This window comes from Plecotus auritus (assembly GCF_963455305.1).
Source record: "Plecotus auritus genome assembly, chromosome: 1".
In the NCBI taxonomy this organism is placed as follows: domain Eukaryota; kingdom Metazoa; phylum Chordata; class Mammalia; order Chiroptera; family Vespertilionidae; genus Plecotus; species Plecotus auritus.
This window is the reverse complement of record NC_137770.1, coordinates 26,111,603-26,128,094: the sequence shown is the minus strand read 5'-3', so window position 1 is coordinate 26,128,094 and position 16,492 is coordinate 26,111,603. Positions and strand designations below refer to the sequence as shown.

The 16,492-nt window shown below is 38.1% G+C and overlaps 1 protein-coding gene across 3 annotated transcripts in view; it reads left to right on the top strand.

Annotated features, from left to right (window-relative positions):
* Nucleotides 1-8,445, top strand: part of YLPM1 (YLP motif containing 1) — a 69,196-nt gene extending 60,751 nt beyond the window's left edge. For all 3 annotated transcript variants that reach the window (XR_013961014.1, XM_080676682.1, XM_080676681.1), the window contains 3 exons: nt 3,804-3,934; nt 7,631-7,812; nt 8,053-8,445. Coding sequence is in view for 2 of the 3 variants with exons in the window: in XM_080676682.1 (XP_080532808.1) it covers nt 3,804-3,934; nt 7,631-7,777 (278 nt within the window). In the remaining variant the exon portion in view is untranslated. The remainder of the gene's footprint in view (nt 1-3,803; nt 3,935-7,630; nt 7,813-8,052) is intronic.
* The last annotated feature ends 8,047 nt before the right edge of the window (nt 8,446-16,492 follow it).

Genomic DNA, 16,492 nt, shown 5'->3' with positions numbered 1-16,492 from the left:
ATAATAATAATCACAACTTTTAATAATAATAATAATAATAATGCTTTAGATCTTCTTATTTTGACATTAGGTTAAGAATGTTGGAAGTTCTGTGTTTTTAGGATAACCTGTAAGACTATAAAGATCATGTCCCTCTTTTTTGGTTCTCTAAATAGTGTTTATATTTGAAGGCAAAGAGAAGTCATAAAAGACAAAGGGATTGTAAAAGTGATAAATATTTTAAATAAGCATGTAACCAGAAGCCTTAAACTTGAGCTCATCTATTTTCTGTTTTCCTTCCTAATTTTTAAAGAGAAAGGAAAATGGAATTTAGTAGTAATGATTCAAGAAAATATGCTGTTGCCCAGTCCGTATGGCTCAGTGGTTGAGCATCGACCTATGAATTGGGAGGTCATGGTTTGATTCCATTTTGTTTCCTGGTGAAGGCACATGCCCAGGTTGCAGGCTTGGTTTCCAGTGGGGGGGGGCATGCAGGAGGCTGCCGATCAATTATTCACTGTCATCATTGATGTTTTTAATTCTCTCTCTCTCTCCCTTCCTCTCTGAAATCAATAAAAATATATTTTAAAGAAAATACGCTATTAATATTGGTATTGATTTCTGGAAAAAATTCTGGCCTACCATTTGCTTCTCAGAAAATACATTTTATACAAATTCAGTCCATTTTAAAGACAAAATGTTACATAGTGAATTCCAGAAATGGATTTGTTAAATAAACCATTTCAATTAAAGGCACTGAAGACCTAGTAATGAATCTAGAAAATAAATTCTAACATGTTTGCAGTTGGGTTTTTATTTATTTTTAATAAGAGTGACATTGATGTTTCATGTAATGACTTGCTTCTTGTACCACCTTGTTATCTTGAGATATAATCTACCTGTGGGGGAAGACAAATTGAGTGTGAGCATTCTTGAGAGTGCTTGCTTCTTTGAGATTGGCCCATGGGACCAACTGAAAAGAAGAGTCTTCTCTAAAATATGAAGATCTTTGTCTGAGAATTAGCCTACTTATGTTGCCTTCCTTACCATAACAAATTCAGTAAATTTGATTACCAGGTACAATTTTTTTCTTTTGAGTACTTTACCAACATTCTTATGTTACTCTTGGTAACTTGATTAAGCTGGATGGAAACAGTAAGCTTTAGCAGCGTCGCATTGAGCCAGAAGAGCTGAATTTGTAAGTGAGGACTTTTCATTCACAAATGAGTCTGCCAATGAGAAAATACTCATCTGTAATCTTTCAAGGAGTGTGTTAAATCTCATTGCAGACTCTTGATCTGTGTTCATTAAGTACAGTATACAGTTCAGCCTCTGTTTGAGTGTTGCAAATTAGAAGTGTAATTTTAGAAACATTCAGAACTGGCCTGCATTACATCTGGCCTGAGTATCATAAAGTTGTTGAAAACTGTGTCCCCTCTTCAGTCACACCTGACTCCTTTGCATCTGAGACCCAGGCACCTTAATGCACATCAGATGCTGGAATTTAGCCTGGAAGCTACTTAAGTTCCAATGACATGATTTAGATTTCTGCATATCAAGTCCTTTTGCTTTTCTCATCTTCGTCATTTGTCTCTGCTTATGAGTTATTGTGTATTAGCCTTCTGTGTGTCAGGCAGTTTCATCTCTTCACAATTGGAATGCAGTTATGATTTGTATAAGCACATAACCCTTGTATGGTTCACTATAAACAAATGTTTAGAAGCATCATTTATTTGGAAAATACATAGGTGTTTCTAAGTGGGTTTTTTTTGTTGCTCTATAATAATATATACTGTCTTGAAGATGTAAAATTCTGTGACCTGTCAGGTTGGATATTTAAACCTTCATCTTCATATTAAGCTTCATCTTTTGAAACTCAAACCCCTGAAAATCATAAGTATGAGTGTATTGGACACCAGTTGTCTTCTGTAACTAATAACCCAGATTCCTCCCCCCTCACCTTATGCCATACATGTGTGTTTGGGTTTCCAGGAAGCCATGTGGAGGAGGTATGAACTTTTCTTCAGCCCAAGAAAGAAACTTTAAACATGTTGTGCACAATCAGATTTCAAATTAAACATGACAAACAAGGGTGTTCAGACTAGATTACATATTCTGAACTTCCATGTTGCAAATGGAGAAGGCCTGGTCTGTAACGCCTGTCGTGTACACAGTGTAAGAGAAAACGTTCTTGCAGTTTTCACACTGTCCTCTGCATTGCTGCTTGGCCATGCTTATTCTTGGTATTGATATGTGAAACTTTCCTTTGAAGTATGTTAATGTCATAGGTGATCTTACTAAGTTTGGAAATCCTTTGGAGTTTGTTTAATAAAATGTGTATGAGAGCTTCCTACTCTTCTGTTTATACTCTACACTGTTGAACTGAGAACAGTTTTATGGTTTGTGGGACTTCATTGGTTTTCTAATACTATGTCCCTGTACAATCAAAGGGTCACTTCTTTAAGATCCTGTATAATATGGCCTGTCATTTACATGTAGATAGAGCCATTTGGTACAGCATGTGATTTACAGAGGTTAAGAGACTTTCTATTTAACTCATCCATGTAAAAAATTTCCAAAGTGATAGGATAAAATTTCCTGAGTTTTGTAAAGTGTTGTAGTTTGCCTTACTGGTTTTTTAAATACTATTACTTTTATGGGGGAGACGTTAGGAAATAAAGCTTTGCCAAGTATGCAAAATCTTACTGGTTTTTGTAGCCTGTATGGTATGGTTCAGTTAGTTGTGTGTGAAACTTACATTTGAAGCATAAACTCACCCTCTCTTCTGCCACTGCTTCCATTGTACTTGGCGCCTAACAGCTTTCTATTATATACACTCTGCACCCTTTATGGAGTCTAATGAAGTGTAAATATTGAGTGTCCTGAAGTATTTAGGTTTTCCTTTATTGACGTGCTTGATAATAGTGTGTTTATATAACTACAAATGATTCAAAAGTTTAGTGCTTCAACGTAACTAAAATATATAACTCATAATATTTCACATGTAGAAATCAAAATTAGTACTAATCAATAAAAAAGATCTCACACACACAAATAAAAGACCCCTAAATTTATATCTCATAATTTCTGAATCAGCAATCCCTATCATTTAATTCATTACACTTTGGGGACCTTGAAAAAAATTGAGGATTCAGAAAAAAAATTCAGGGTCACTTTGGCTGACTAGCTCTTAGCCTCAAAATGGTCAACAGTACTACATGGTATAACCAAAGAAAGTGGTGATTTGTGCAGTCAACTTACTCAGAAACAATAACTCATAGTGAATCTTCTCACAGAGGTCAAAATCCCAAGATACTGTTCATCTAAAACTTTTTAAAACATTAGCTTGGCTCATTAAGTTTTTGGTATTACTTTTCATATGACACAGTATCACACATGATTGCAGATCAAATGGGTGGTATTAATATTGTGTTAAAGAAAAAAAAGAATGGAAGAAATTATTTCTTTTTAATCCAACTTTGCGTTTTCCTTGAGAACAGTAGAGCTGAAGTGTTGTGTTGGGGTGGAGGGTGGCGTGGAGGACAAGGAGGCCATGAGACAAGTGCCTTTCTTGCTCTGCCCATATTTGTTACTTAAACTAACATCATGTAATGGCTGCCAGTATGAACATCAAATAAATAATGAAATTGCACAGAACTTGATATTATCTCAGTTGAGAAGATAGTTTGGATCTTCAAGTAATGCTGCTCTCAGAAATGAGGATGTGCCCTCTGACCATGTTCCAGCCTTCTTTTCCCTTTTTTGTGTGTCATGCGCAAACTCACACTCTTCCTTAATGCTGCGGCTCTGTGTTTGTCCCTCAGACAAGTTGGATGGCTTGAGAACTGGTACTAAAAGGAAACGTGACTGGGAGGCAATTGCCAGCAGAATGGAGGATTATCTTCAGCTCCCTGATGATTATGATACTCGTGCTTCTGAGCCTGGGAAGAAGAGGGTAAGAGACTTTGTCACTAACTGCCAACAGATGAAGAGTCCTTTTGGGCATCTGGTTTTTGAAAGTTATAAACAGGTAACCACATGAATGATATTTTTGTTTTAATATATTTTTATTGATTTCAGAGAGGAAGGGAGAGGAAGAGAGAGATAGAAACATCAATGATGAGAGGGAACCATTGATTGGCTGCCTCTTGCACATTGGACCAAGCCCGCAACCCAGGCATGTGCCCTTGACTGGAATCAAACCTGGGACCCTTGAGTCCGCAGGCTGATGCTCCGTCCACTGAGCCAAACCGGCCAGGGCTGAATGCTATTTTTTTTTATAGCAATGTAGTTTATACTATATCATATTACACGTCAGAAAAATGAGTCAGATTTTACAAATTATCGCCTCAAAATGTACAAGTAACTTAAAAATGGAGAACAGAAGTGACTAGCATGTTATCAACATTAAAGGACTTTGGCGTGGCCCCTTGTGCCATTTGGTCATGGGGCAAAAGAGCCAGGTGCAGAGAAGGGTGTTAAAGAGAATTTATGGACTTCTTAATGGATTAGCTGTAGAGAGTCCAGTAGTGGATAGAATCAGGGGTGGCTCTTCTGGTTCTGGCCATAAGCACTCCATGTATGTGGTGCTATTTACTGAATTGGAGAAAAACTGGAAGAGCCATAAGTTTGAGAGTCAAAAATTGTAAGTTCAGCCCTAGCCAGTTTTGCTCAGTGAATAGAGCACCGGCCTGCAGACTCAAGGGTCCCTGGTTCAATTCCGGTCAAGGGCATGTACCTTGGTTGCGGGCACATCCCCAGTAGGAGGTGTGAAGGAGGCAACTGATCGATGTTCCTCTCTCATCGATGTTTCTAACTCTGTATCCCTCTCCCTTCCTCTCTGTAAAAAATCAATAAAATATATTTAAAAAAATTGTTAAGTTCAGTGAGGGACCAATTAAGTTAGAAATGATAATAGGACTCAGGACTCCAAAATTTAGAAGTTTCAGGTAGAGGTAAATGTTTCAAGAAGTAAAGAGTAGTCCATCATTAAATGATACAAAGATGACAGGTGCATTGGGAACAGAGAAATAGCCATTGAATTTGGCACATGGAGATCACTGATGATTGATCAATAATCAGTCAAATTTTCTATGAGAGTTGAAGGACAGAAGCCAGTTTGCAGCAGATTGAAGAAGGAAGAGGAAATGAAGAAGTACAGACAGCAAATGTAGACAACTTTTTTTTAATGTATATATTTTTATTGATTTCAGGGAGGAAGAGAGAGGGAGAGAGAGAGAGAGAAACATCAATGATGAGAGAGAATCATTGCTCAGATGCCTCCTGCATGTCCCCATCAGGGATGGAGCCCATAACCCCAGGCAGGTGCCCTGAATGGGAATGGAACCATGACCCGGCCAGGCTAGACAACTTTTTTGAAGAAGGTTTATTATAAAAGGGAACAGAGAAATTAAGTTGGATAGGTCTTCCACATAGATACCAAATTCAGTAAAAGGGACAAAATTTGTGTATATCCTTCAAAACAAAGTAACAAAGCAAAAGGGATCATATTATATACTAGAGGCCCAGTGCACAAATTTGTGCACGAGTGGGGGCCGGACCAGCTGGGGTGGAGACATGGGAGGTTGGCCAGCTGAGGGGAGGGTCCACAGGTGGTTGAGGGGGAGGGTGCTCGATTGGGGCCCCAATTGGGCTGGTGGGCCGCCACAGTGCGTGTTATAGCAATCAGTTCCAGTCGGTTTGTTGTTCGGCTTTTATATATATAGATGATCTGCATAAGCCTTTTCCAGCGAATCTGTCCATCTTTCTATATAAGTACCTACTTAAAAGGCTTCCTTGCGTGCCATATTTGGTTGTACAGTCAGTCATTTTTCCAGTACCTTGTTGGTAGATACTTATGCTGTTTTCATTTTATTGCTAATATAAATACTATGGTGAAAGTCGTGGAGTATATGTCTTGGCGTCTCTTTGATAGTATTTCCCTAGATTTTTAGCACTAAAGTTGCAAGCTCATAGAATATGATTTATCATTTCTGACAGATGTTGTGAGATTGTTTTACAGAAAGGTTGTATCTAATTATACACCCTCTTGTCAGTAAATGCCTATTTTTCCATACTTGCCCCCCCCCCAGTGCTGTTATCAAACTTTTCATAATCTAATAAGTGAAATAAAGGTATCTCATTTTACATTTCTTTACTTAAGAATGTGGTTGTGTATCATTTCTTTATACATCATTGCTTTTTTTATGAATTTCCTCAGTACACTACTAGTGAAAGAACACTCATTATAAGAAAATAAAACTTCATTATGGTAGACGCCATTACAGAGAACTCCAGGTTTCAGAGCTCTTACACATACTTTACAGTCCCTAACCCCTGGCTCCCCTCCCCCTTTGTCTATGTAGCTTGAGGAGTTGGGGAAGGGAGATCTGATTAGTGGCCTTCTTTATGTGCTCAACTCCACCCAGGAACTACTTGTATTGATACCTTTTATTCCACTTTTAAGGTTGGGGCAACAGAATAAAAATAACTCTTCTTGGGAATGATAATTTGGTGTAGTTCTGGTAACAAATAATCTCAAATGAGAAATTTTTATTCTATTTTTCTTTAAAGTGGCTCCACTTGATCTCCACCCCTGCCTCACACCCTCATTTCAAATAGTTTTAACTCTCAAACCACTCATCAAAATCAACATCAGAGCACCAGGAGATCTGACAGGTAGCAAGGAATGCAGAATTCATTGTTCATTCCTTTCCTGGGCTCTCTTGATTTCTATAACTCAGCTTTTTACAAATACCAGGCAGATTCCTGGGAGTAACTTCCACTATAAGAAAAGATCATTTAGTAGAATTGATCAGATTTGAATTTTACCAAAATAGTAAGGTTTTAAAATGTAATTTATTTTTTAAAAGTTTCTCTTGCTTAATTGGGTATAAAATGGTAGCTCAAGTGGACTTTCAGTTTGTTTCTTTGATGACTGTGGAAGGTGAACATATCCCTTGCTTTATTTGCTGAACTCATTCGTTTTAGAAATATTTTTAGTGACAGTGGATGAAATATACATACCTCCAAATTTTCAGTGTTAACATTTTCCCGTTAATAGTTAAGATAAATGGCCAAAAAATTGAGACTGTAAATCTCAATAGCAGTACCTCTAGGAAAACAAGGAGGGATACTGACATTTAAGAAGCCATTTCTAGCTGAAAGTGATTATTCTGTAGGCACTGCCCAGAGATGCCGCAGAAGAGTAGACAGAGCTAGCTTCAGAGGAACCTGTGTGCTTGAATTTTATTCTGTTGGGGAAGGATTCAAAGCAGATGAGAGTCACAACTGTGTCTTTTAAGGAGAGCGCTCTAGCAGAATGGATTGAGGAAGTGAGAATGCAGGTTAGTGCTTGCGTTAGGTTAAACAAAAAAAACAGGTCAGTAAATGAGTTATAGGAGTTGGAAGGAGCAGGACTGAGCTGAAAGCTGAACTGTTTGGGAGCTGCAATGGTTAGGACTTGGTGATTAACCAGACAGTTCTTTGTGTAACTTAAGAATTTGCCTTTCTCCAATTCTTCCAGTTAATTTCTAATTTTTTAAACTGGCTTCATGTTAGTTATCCTATCTCTTAAAATATTCAGAAAGGGGAAAGGCCTTTTGCATGTTTATTTTTCCTAAAGCCCAGCCTAACGCTATGTTCTTTCCAGGTGAGATGGGCAGACCTGGAGGAAAAGAAGGACGCAGATAGGAAAAGGGCCATAGGTTTTGTGGTCGGACAGACTGATTGGGAGAAGATCACAGATGAAAGTGGTCACCTGGCTGAAAAAGCCCTCAATCGAACCAAATATATATGAGACTTCGTTTTCAAACGAAGTCGTTGTTCCTTAAGGTAAGGATACATAGTCATACAAGTCCTGCTGTGTGGTTGATGAAGGGTTTGAGATAAAGTAGACAGCATGCTTTGTTAAAAATGCTTCTGTATTGAGTAAGTATATCCCAGCTACCAACATTTATAAAACATTATTCTAAAAGGAAGTATGCATTCTGTAGATTTGTGAAGGAGTGGAGCACTGAAATGCTAAGGTCTACTGAATTTCCCTGGCGTGACAGCCTTTTCTTTTCCTTCCAGATGGTTCGCTTTGAGGTGATCTGAAGCCAAGGCTTCCTGGAGCTTCGTTGTGTGTCACCTTGCTTCCACGGTTCAGTTTTTGTTTTGTTTCTACTGCTTTAGTTTTTTAAAGTTCTTCAGTGTCCCCAAGAGGTATTAGGATCTTGCTGTACCTAAGCAAGATGTTAATTTTTAAAAAAAACTATTGGGGAGGGTGGAAGTGATAGCTTAACTGCTGGAAGCAGGTGGGGATCTGCTGGAGGATTCTGACAGAAAATATTTTCTCCACTGTACAATGTCACGGACTATCTATCATCGTTGCTTTGTGGCTGTTTTTGTTTTTTATTGTATGTAACTGGTAGCTGATTGTACTAGGATTAAAAACAATAAACTTTCATGATAAAGCAAATGAGATTCATGGGCTGTACAGCATGGGCCCCTTTCTCTTGTTTTCTTAATTTTATGTTTATTGCTTTTTTAATATGGTGTGTTCCAATTACATGCTAGCCAAACATCCCCAGACCTCATCCCCATTGACTATTAAATAGCTCAGTGATTCCATGGTGCATGCTGTAACACAAGGCTCAGTGATGTTCAAAACATGCACCTTTGTTTTATTGCTGGTTTCTTTATATGAGTATCTCAAAGTCTAGTACAGACAATTTCAAATATTCACCTGTTCCCTGGAGTACATCTGTTCTGTCACATGATGTTTTATTACTTTAGTTTCTGATCCTCTCTTTGTCCCTCCCTCTTTCCTGCCCTCCCTCCTTTTACTTTCTCCCTTGATGCTGTTATGTTTTTATTTTCCTTGCTCTGACTTTGACACCTGGTGGCCAGCACTGATGTACTCCATGGAACTCAGGAGCCTATTGCCTTACTGCTGAACTTGAATTGTTGATTTTTTAATCAAAGTTGCAGGGAAGGAGTATGGAGATGCAGAGCCCTCTGGCAGGCAGCCTTTAAGCCTATCAGGTTTTCAGGTTCCTGCCAGATGGCTCGTGATTGGGAAGCGGGGCCTTCAGCACAGATTGCTCTCTTGTGGATAGTACCAGGAGGAACCTAGAACACGCAGACCTAACAACCAAATGTCATTCCTATATAAAAATAGGAAGAAGATCTTTTTCCTTTTTCATTCTGCAAAGAAAAAGATGTCATTTTTCTAGATGAGAGAAGGCACAGAAGAGCCTCTTCCTCAAACACCATTTCTGCTTTGTAATCTAACTCAGCAAGTCATAAATCGGTTCACAAAAGGGCTTGAATATTTTTAAATGTTCACTTTCGGACTACAGACAAAAACCTCTTAGTTTTATGACCTACATTAAATACTGTGTGTATCGAGATAATATTTATTAGTATTTGAATAGTATCACTTTGGGTTCAAGAACTTGAAATTAAAGTACTGGAGACTAATTCAGTGGGAACTCTCTGACAACTTTCTGTACTTTTATCCTCCCTGAAATTCTGAATGTTTACATGTAAGAGGCGTTAAGTTCATTAACAAGTCAATATTGAATGTACAGTTTGCTACATTAAATAGCTCCCCCACAAAAGAGTAACAAAAACAAAAAAACCCTCCCACTGTTGGTAATGCTTAACAAGCTACTTAGCTTGCTTTTGTCCAACAATACATTTGTATGTACTGATCTTTCTCAGCCGCCTTTATTGTGTTGCGTGAAGGTACGTCACAAGGTAACCAGTAGAATTGTTTGTAAAAAGACCACAAAATGTGTTCTCTAGTTCAGAAGAAAACAGAGGCATATATGTTCTTATAGAGAATGTTTTACTTTCAGTCGTCGGAACCTTTTAATATTTTGACTGGCAGTGTTCAGAATGCCAATGAAATGAGAATTACTCACCCATGAAGCACTTTAAATTCAACATGTTTTTGCTTTGCAGCAATGGCTTCCTGTCTGTGATCTTATGTCAAGAGGGGCTGGGAAAGAGTGAACAGAAGCAGAAATAGTCTCTGCCAGTTTTTGGAAGATATGAATTAAAATGGCCTTAGGGCCCAGCAGGCAGTTCAAAAATTTTATCAATTGCTTCATCTGTATTTCAGTGGTTGAACGTCAGCCTGTGAACCAGGATTCACAGTTTGATTCCTAGTCAGGGCACATGCCCGGGTTGCAAGCTCTATCCCCAGTGTGGGGCATGCAAGAGGTAGCAGATCGATGATTCTCATTATTGATGTTTCTCCCTCTCACTTCTTCCCTGAAAGCAATAAAAATATATTAAAAAACAAACAAACAAACCAGTAAAATGGCCTTAGGGAATGAACATAGAGTGTTGCCTACTTTAAGATACTGGTATAGCAAATAATTTCAATGAAAGGAGATTAATGAAGAAATATTAGGCACCAAAAGGAATGAAACAGAGACTGTCATTTAATATTTAACATTTCTAGTCCTATATGAGACTGTTAAGAAATTTTTGACTATTTGAGACTGTTAAGAAATTCACTAGAAGCGGAATGGAATAAAAAGTCCAAGAATATTTTGGAGAAATTTGGTGTAGGTAGAAAATGCCTTGATAGCACAAGTATTTTAAATTTATTAAGAGATGTCCTTGGAATATAGAGGACCAAACTAGGGATTTATTTATTTGCTAGCATTTTACTGTTATTTTTATTAGCATTGTTTTTCTTATCATCTGAGAAAACTGTTTGATACCGTTTTTAAGATTTGTATTTTAATCCTTTTAAGTTTATTTAAAATTTTGTGGGGTTTGTGTCTTAATACAAAATAGGCTGATTTGGGGGCAAGTTCCTGATATCTTTAATGTTTCAGATCTTTTAAACTAAATGTAAATCTCACTTCAAACTCCCTGTGCAAGTAAGTTGATAGATGAGATGCAGAGACTTTTCTATTTGGGAATCATTTATTTAGGGTTAAGTTGACATGGTCAAAATATGCTATGACTGAATATAGAGATCAAAAGCTATCAATAATATACAGTAGTCCGTTGATGCTTATTTGATTCACATAATTTTCTAGAATTTTAACTTGATTCAGATATCAGTAACTAAGTCAGAAGTTCATTGACAAAGATAAAATCTTAAATTTTCTAGATGGATTTATTTCCCTAGTGAAAGAATTCTAAGTGTTGATGGGCAAACCAAAGTAATGCCATCTCATCTGGAGACCAAGCATGAACTCTGAATTGGATTGAATAAAAAGTTCAACCTAGCTTAACTTACTTTGGAGGCCACTCAGCTTTTTGTTAAGTATTATATCTTTTTAACTATGCAGATTTGCAGGTATTTTGGTAATAATAGGTGTCTACTGTCTGGCTTACTACTAGGACTGTAAAAAGCAACAGGTTGTCACAGGTTTTTGTTTGTTTGATTTTTGGTCTTAAAGGTCATTCAGATAATGTATAGAACATTACCATTCTCATTTCTTCCCTCCCCTTTCTCTTTTCCTTTCTACACCCCTCCCCTTTTTCACTTTTCTTCTTTCTAATTTTTCCAAAGGTACCTTCCCATTATAAGGAGTTTTACTGAAAACTTTTATCAATTGCTTCATCCGTATTTCTATTCTTTTATGGCATGGAATATGTATTGTGTGGGTGTGTTTCACTACAGTTTCATCACACATGTAGGTTTGTGTGTCCACCCCTATCTTCCTCCCACCCTTCACCCCCATCTCTGACTTACAGTAGTATGTTCTCCATTTCTCATAATTTTATAATTTAAAGACTGTTACATAAATGAAATCATATAGTATGTAACCTTTTGGAATTGGCTTTTTGGCTTTATTCACTTGGCATAATTCTCTTGACATTCATTCAAGTTGTTATATGTATTAATTGTTCCTTTTTGTTGCTCAGTAGCATTCCATCCCATTCTCTTTTACTATAGCTGTAGAATATGTTACTTTATGTTCTTACCATAATTTAATATACCCGGTCTCTACCGATGGGTATTCATGTTCTCTTTTGCTCTTATAAATTGTGGATTCCATGTATTGTCATCACTCTGCCACCTCCTATACTTGCCTAATTTCTATCAATGAAGGAACACAACTAATGGCATCCTGTACATACACTGCCTGTGTACTGTATGATGTACTGTTTCCTCAGCTCTCCCTATAGCTTCCTGTTTTACTGCCTCCCTGTTATCTCATCCTTTAGGAATGACAACTATATTAAGGCCCAGCTCTCATGATACCTTCTCCCTAAAAGCTGTTTCTGGTTTTTATCTCTTGCTCCCTCTTTCCAGTTCTTACAGAGCTTTGCTTGTATTTGTCCTTGATCTTAATTTGCCTTTCTAGTAGAGTTACTTATATACCTGTCTAGTCTATCTTCCCCATCCCTTCCCACTCTTTTTTTAAAAATATATTTTATTGATATTTTACAGAGAGGAAGGGAGAGGGATAGAGAGCTAGAAACATTGATGATAGAGAAACATCGATCAGCTGCCTCCTGCACACCTCCCTCTGGGGATGTGCCCACAACCAAGGTACATGCCCTTGACCGGAATCGAACCCGGGACCCTTCTCATTTCTTCCCTCCCCTTTCTCTTTTCCTTTCTACACCCCTTCCCCTTTTTCTAATTTTTCCAAAGGTACCTTCCCATTATAAGGAGTTTTACAGAAAACTTTTATCAATTGCTTCATCCGTATTTCTATTCTTTTATGGCATGGAATATATATTGTGTGGGTGTGTTTCACTACACTAGAGCGCAGGCCACTGAGCCAAACCGGTTTCGGCATCTCTTCCCACTCTTACATATAAGCTTCTAGATACCTGTTATGTACATTTGATGCTCAACATGCTTATTTAGAATTGATGATGTGTTAAATTTAAATATAGGTTAATACATGTGTAATTTACAAAACTTTAACTCTTGTGTTTGCTTTTTACTGCCTCTGCATCTTCCAGTTGGTGGCATATCCACAAGTATTATATAAACTGGACATCACAAATTCAAATGCTTGCTATGGACAGAAAGATATAATTGAGCCCTAACCGGTTTGGCTCAGTGGATAGAGCGTCGGCCTGTAGACTCAAGGGTCCCAGGTTCGATTCCAGTCAAGGGCATGTACCTTGGTTGTGGGCACATCCCCAGTAGGAGGTGTGTAGGAGGCAGCTGATCGATGTCTCTCTCTCATCGATGTTTCTAACTCTCTATCCCTCTCCCTTCCTCTCTGTAAAAAATCAATAAAATATATTTAAAAAAAAAAAAAAAAAAAGAAAGATATAATTGAGAGAAATGGCCAGTAGTTTCATAACAGCATGTAATATTCCTTCATCAGAAGCATACTTTGCTTTGCTTGCAAATTAGACATTTAAAAATACTCCTCATCCTATGGAAAAATAACCTCTTTCCCAATTTTGAAACACTTGACAATCTGTGTATCTTTAGTTTTCCCACTTTGGGTAGAGCTAACGTACAAGTATCAATTTTCTAATTGACGCTAATACTAGTATAAGCAAAACAACAGCAGAAGCAGAATGATAATGGCAACTGACTCTCAAGCTCAGTGTTGGGGAGCAATGGGGCATGGTAGGGTGTGAGGTGATGCAGAGTGCTTGCCCTGTCTCAATGAGAATTCTTCTCCAGCCAGTGGTTGCCATAAGCAAGGTAGACCCAGTGTTACTAGATGAGGATAACGTGGAAATCTGGATTTTTATGTAAAATGCTCTTTTCAAAATACTATGGGGACAATATAGTAAAGGCAAAACAAATCACATTTGGAGGCCACATAGTACCTACAGGCCATCATTTTGGGACTCTGGCATATACCATAAAGGATATACCATAACAATTCTGAAAGACAATTGTTGCAAAGATATCTATTAGAGAGAAAACAGTTATATAGATTGTATGTAAATATATATTTTTTTAAATATATATTTTATTGATTTTTTACAGAGAGGAAGGGAGAGGGATAGAGAGTTAGAAACATCGATGAGAGAGAAACATCGATCAGCTGCCTCCAGCACATCTCCTACTGGGGATGTGCCCACAACCAAGGTACATGCCCTTGACTGGAATCGAACCCGGGACCCTTGAGTCCGCAGGCTGACGCTCTATCCGCTGAGCCAAACCGGTCAGGGCAGCATGTAAATATTTTGACTAGCACCTTTTAATTGATATTTTGGAATGAGCAATTCTGCTTTCATTGCGTGAGATGGCAAAACATATATAATATACAGATGTTGAATTTGCAGTGGGTTCGTTGGTTTTGTTAATCCTCACCCAAGGATATTTTTCCATTGATTTGTAGAGAGAGTGGAAGCGAGAGGGAAAGACAGAGAGAAAACGTCTATGTGACTCACATAGGTTGGTTGCCTCCTGCACATCCCCTGGTCTGCCACAAGGTATGTGCCCTTGACTGGACTTGATCCTGGGACCCTTCAGTGCTGTGGCCAGTTCTCTATCCACTGAGCAACACTGGCTAGAGCTGCAGTGGGCTTACTTCTGTCCATTGCTTTTACATGGAAGCATATACATTACTCCCTCTGGCACCCTTCCAGTGTCTCTATTTATCAAGATGCAGGTAAGCACCTTGTGTGCGCTCAAGTAAATAGTGGTCAAACACCTATCCCAGAGAAAGAAGACAGCAAGAATTCCCTCTGGTAAAGTAGAGCAGCTGAACAGCCACACCTGGATGTGAATTTGACAAGAATATTCTGCTCTTGACTCTCCATTGCTTTCTATTAATTTCCACTGGGGAAAGAGGATGTGTGTCATTTTTCTGTTGGTTCCTGTGTCAAGGTGGGTATACCTTTGCTATGTTTGGTTTCTTAAAGTACTTTTTGGGCATTACCTTTTCCAAATTCATTTCAGCCATAAAATATTAATTCATTCTTATTATTTAAGAAATGTAAATACTACAAATAATATTAACACACACCCCTCCATTGAGCAACAGACATCTTAAAATCTTAGAGGTAATTGCTATTACCATTTTGGAATGTGGCTTTGCAAACCTTTTTTGTGCATTTATAAGACATATATACCTATGAGGATGTAGTTTTACTGTTTATCACAAGTGATAGTCTTTACATGTTCTGCAGATCCACTATGTCGTGTGTGTGTGTGTGTGTGTGTGTGTGTGTGTGTATACACACACACATACTAGTGGCCCGATGCACAAATGAAGATTCATGCAAGAATGGGCCTTTGTGTTCCCCTAGCTGCCTGCACCGTCTTCGCTCTGGCCAGAGCCGCCTTTCTGCCTTCCCACGCTGCCCAGAGGCCCAGAGCGGCTGGGGTGGTGCTGATCGCAAGTGTCCCACCCTGTCCCTGGCCACTCGGTGCCTGCGTATGCAATTTAACCCGCCATCTTTGTTGGGTTAATTTGCATGCTCCTGATTGGTGGGCGTCGCGAAGGTACAGTCAATTAGTATGTTACTCTTATTTTATGTATATATATGTGTGTGTGTATATATATATATACTCATATATGTGTATATATTCCATGATATGTACCTAACCTCGGTTATTTTTCCTTATTTGTGACAGTTTTCCAGTGTTATAATGTTCCATTGAACATCCTTGTAAATGTCCCTTTTAGGCATGTTCTCAAGTTTTCTGGGGAATATACAGAAAAAAATTGAATTACTGGGCTATAAAGGAAGCAACTCCTTTTATGTCTTAATAATTATCCACATGTGTGTTTTAGAGAGAGTCCTAATGTCCACAGTATGAAGAATTCTTGTATTTTAAAATTCCAGTTGAGATAATCTTCCTTAATCATGAAGTTCTTTTTCTCAAGTTTTTCTCTGATCCCTTTGGAATTATGACAGCTGGATACACAGGTGCTATGAATATATGTTTTCACATCACACATCTTTTTTTTTTTTTTTTTAAATATATTTTATTGATTTTTTACAGAGAGGAAGGGAGAGGGATAGAGAGTTAGAAACATCGATGAGAGAGAAACATCGATCAGCTGCCTCCTGCACACCCCCCACTGGGGATGTGCCCGCAACCAAGGCACATGCCCTTGACCGGAATCGAACCTGGGACCCTTGAGTCCGCAGGCTGACGCTCTATCCACTGAGCCAAACCGGTTTTGGCAACACATCACACATCTTTAATACTAGTTTGAGTAATTGTGAAAATATAGGTTTTGATACTGGACCCTTGTTTGTTGAGAAAAAGTTAGTTTAGTGAAGTCTGGAATACCCACTTTTCTTGAGAGGCTCTAGTTCATTTAATTATTAAACCTTTTAAAGAATATTCTTTACACAGATTACTAATATCAGAAGTGAAAGATGGGCCATCACTACAGATCCCACAGATATTAAAAGGCTAACAAAGGAACAACTCTTTGCCCACAAATTTGATAACCTAGTTGAAATGGATCAATTTCTTGAAAGACATGTCTGCCAAACACAAGAAAAAATAGACAACTTGAAGAAATTGAATTAATAATTATTAACCTTCCAAAAGAGAGAGCATCAGGCCCAGATGGGTTCTACCAAGCATGTAAGAAAGAAATTATACCAG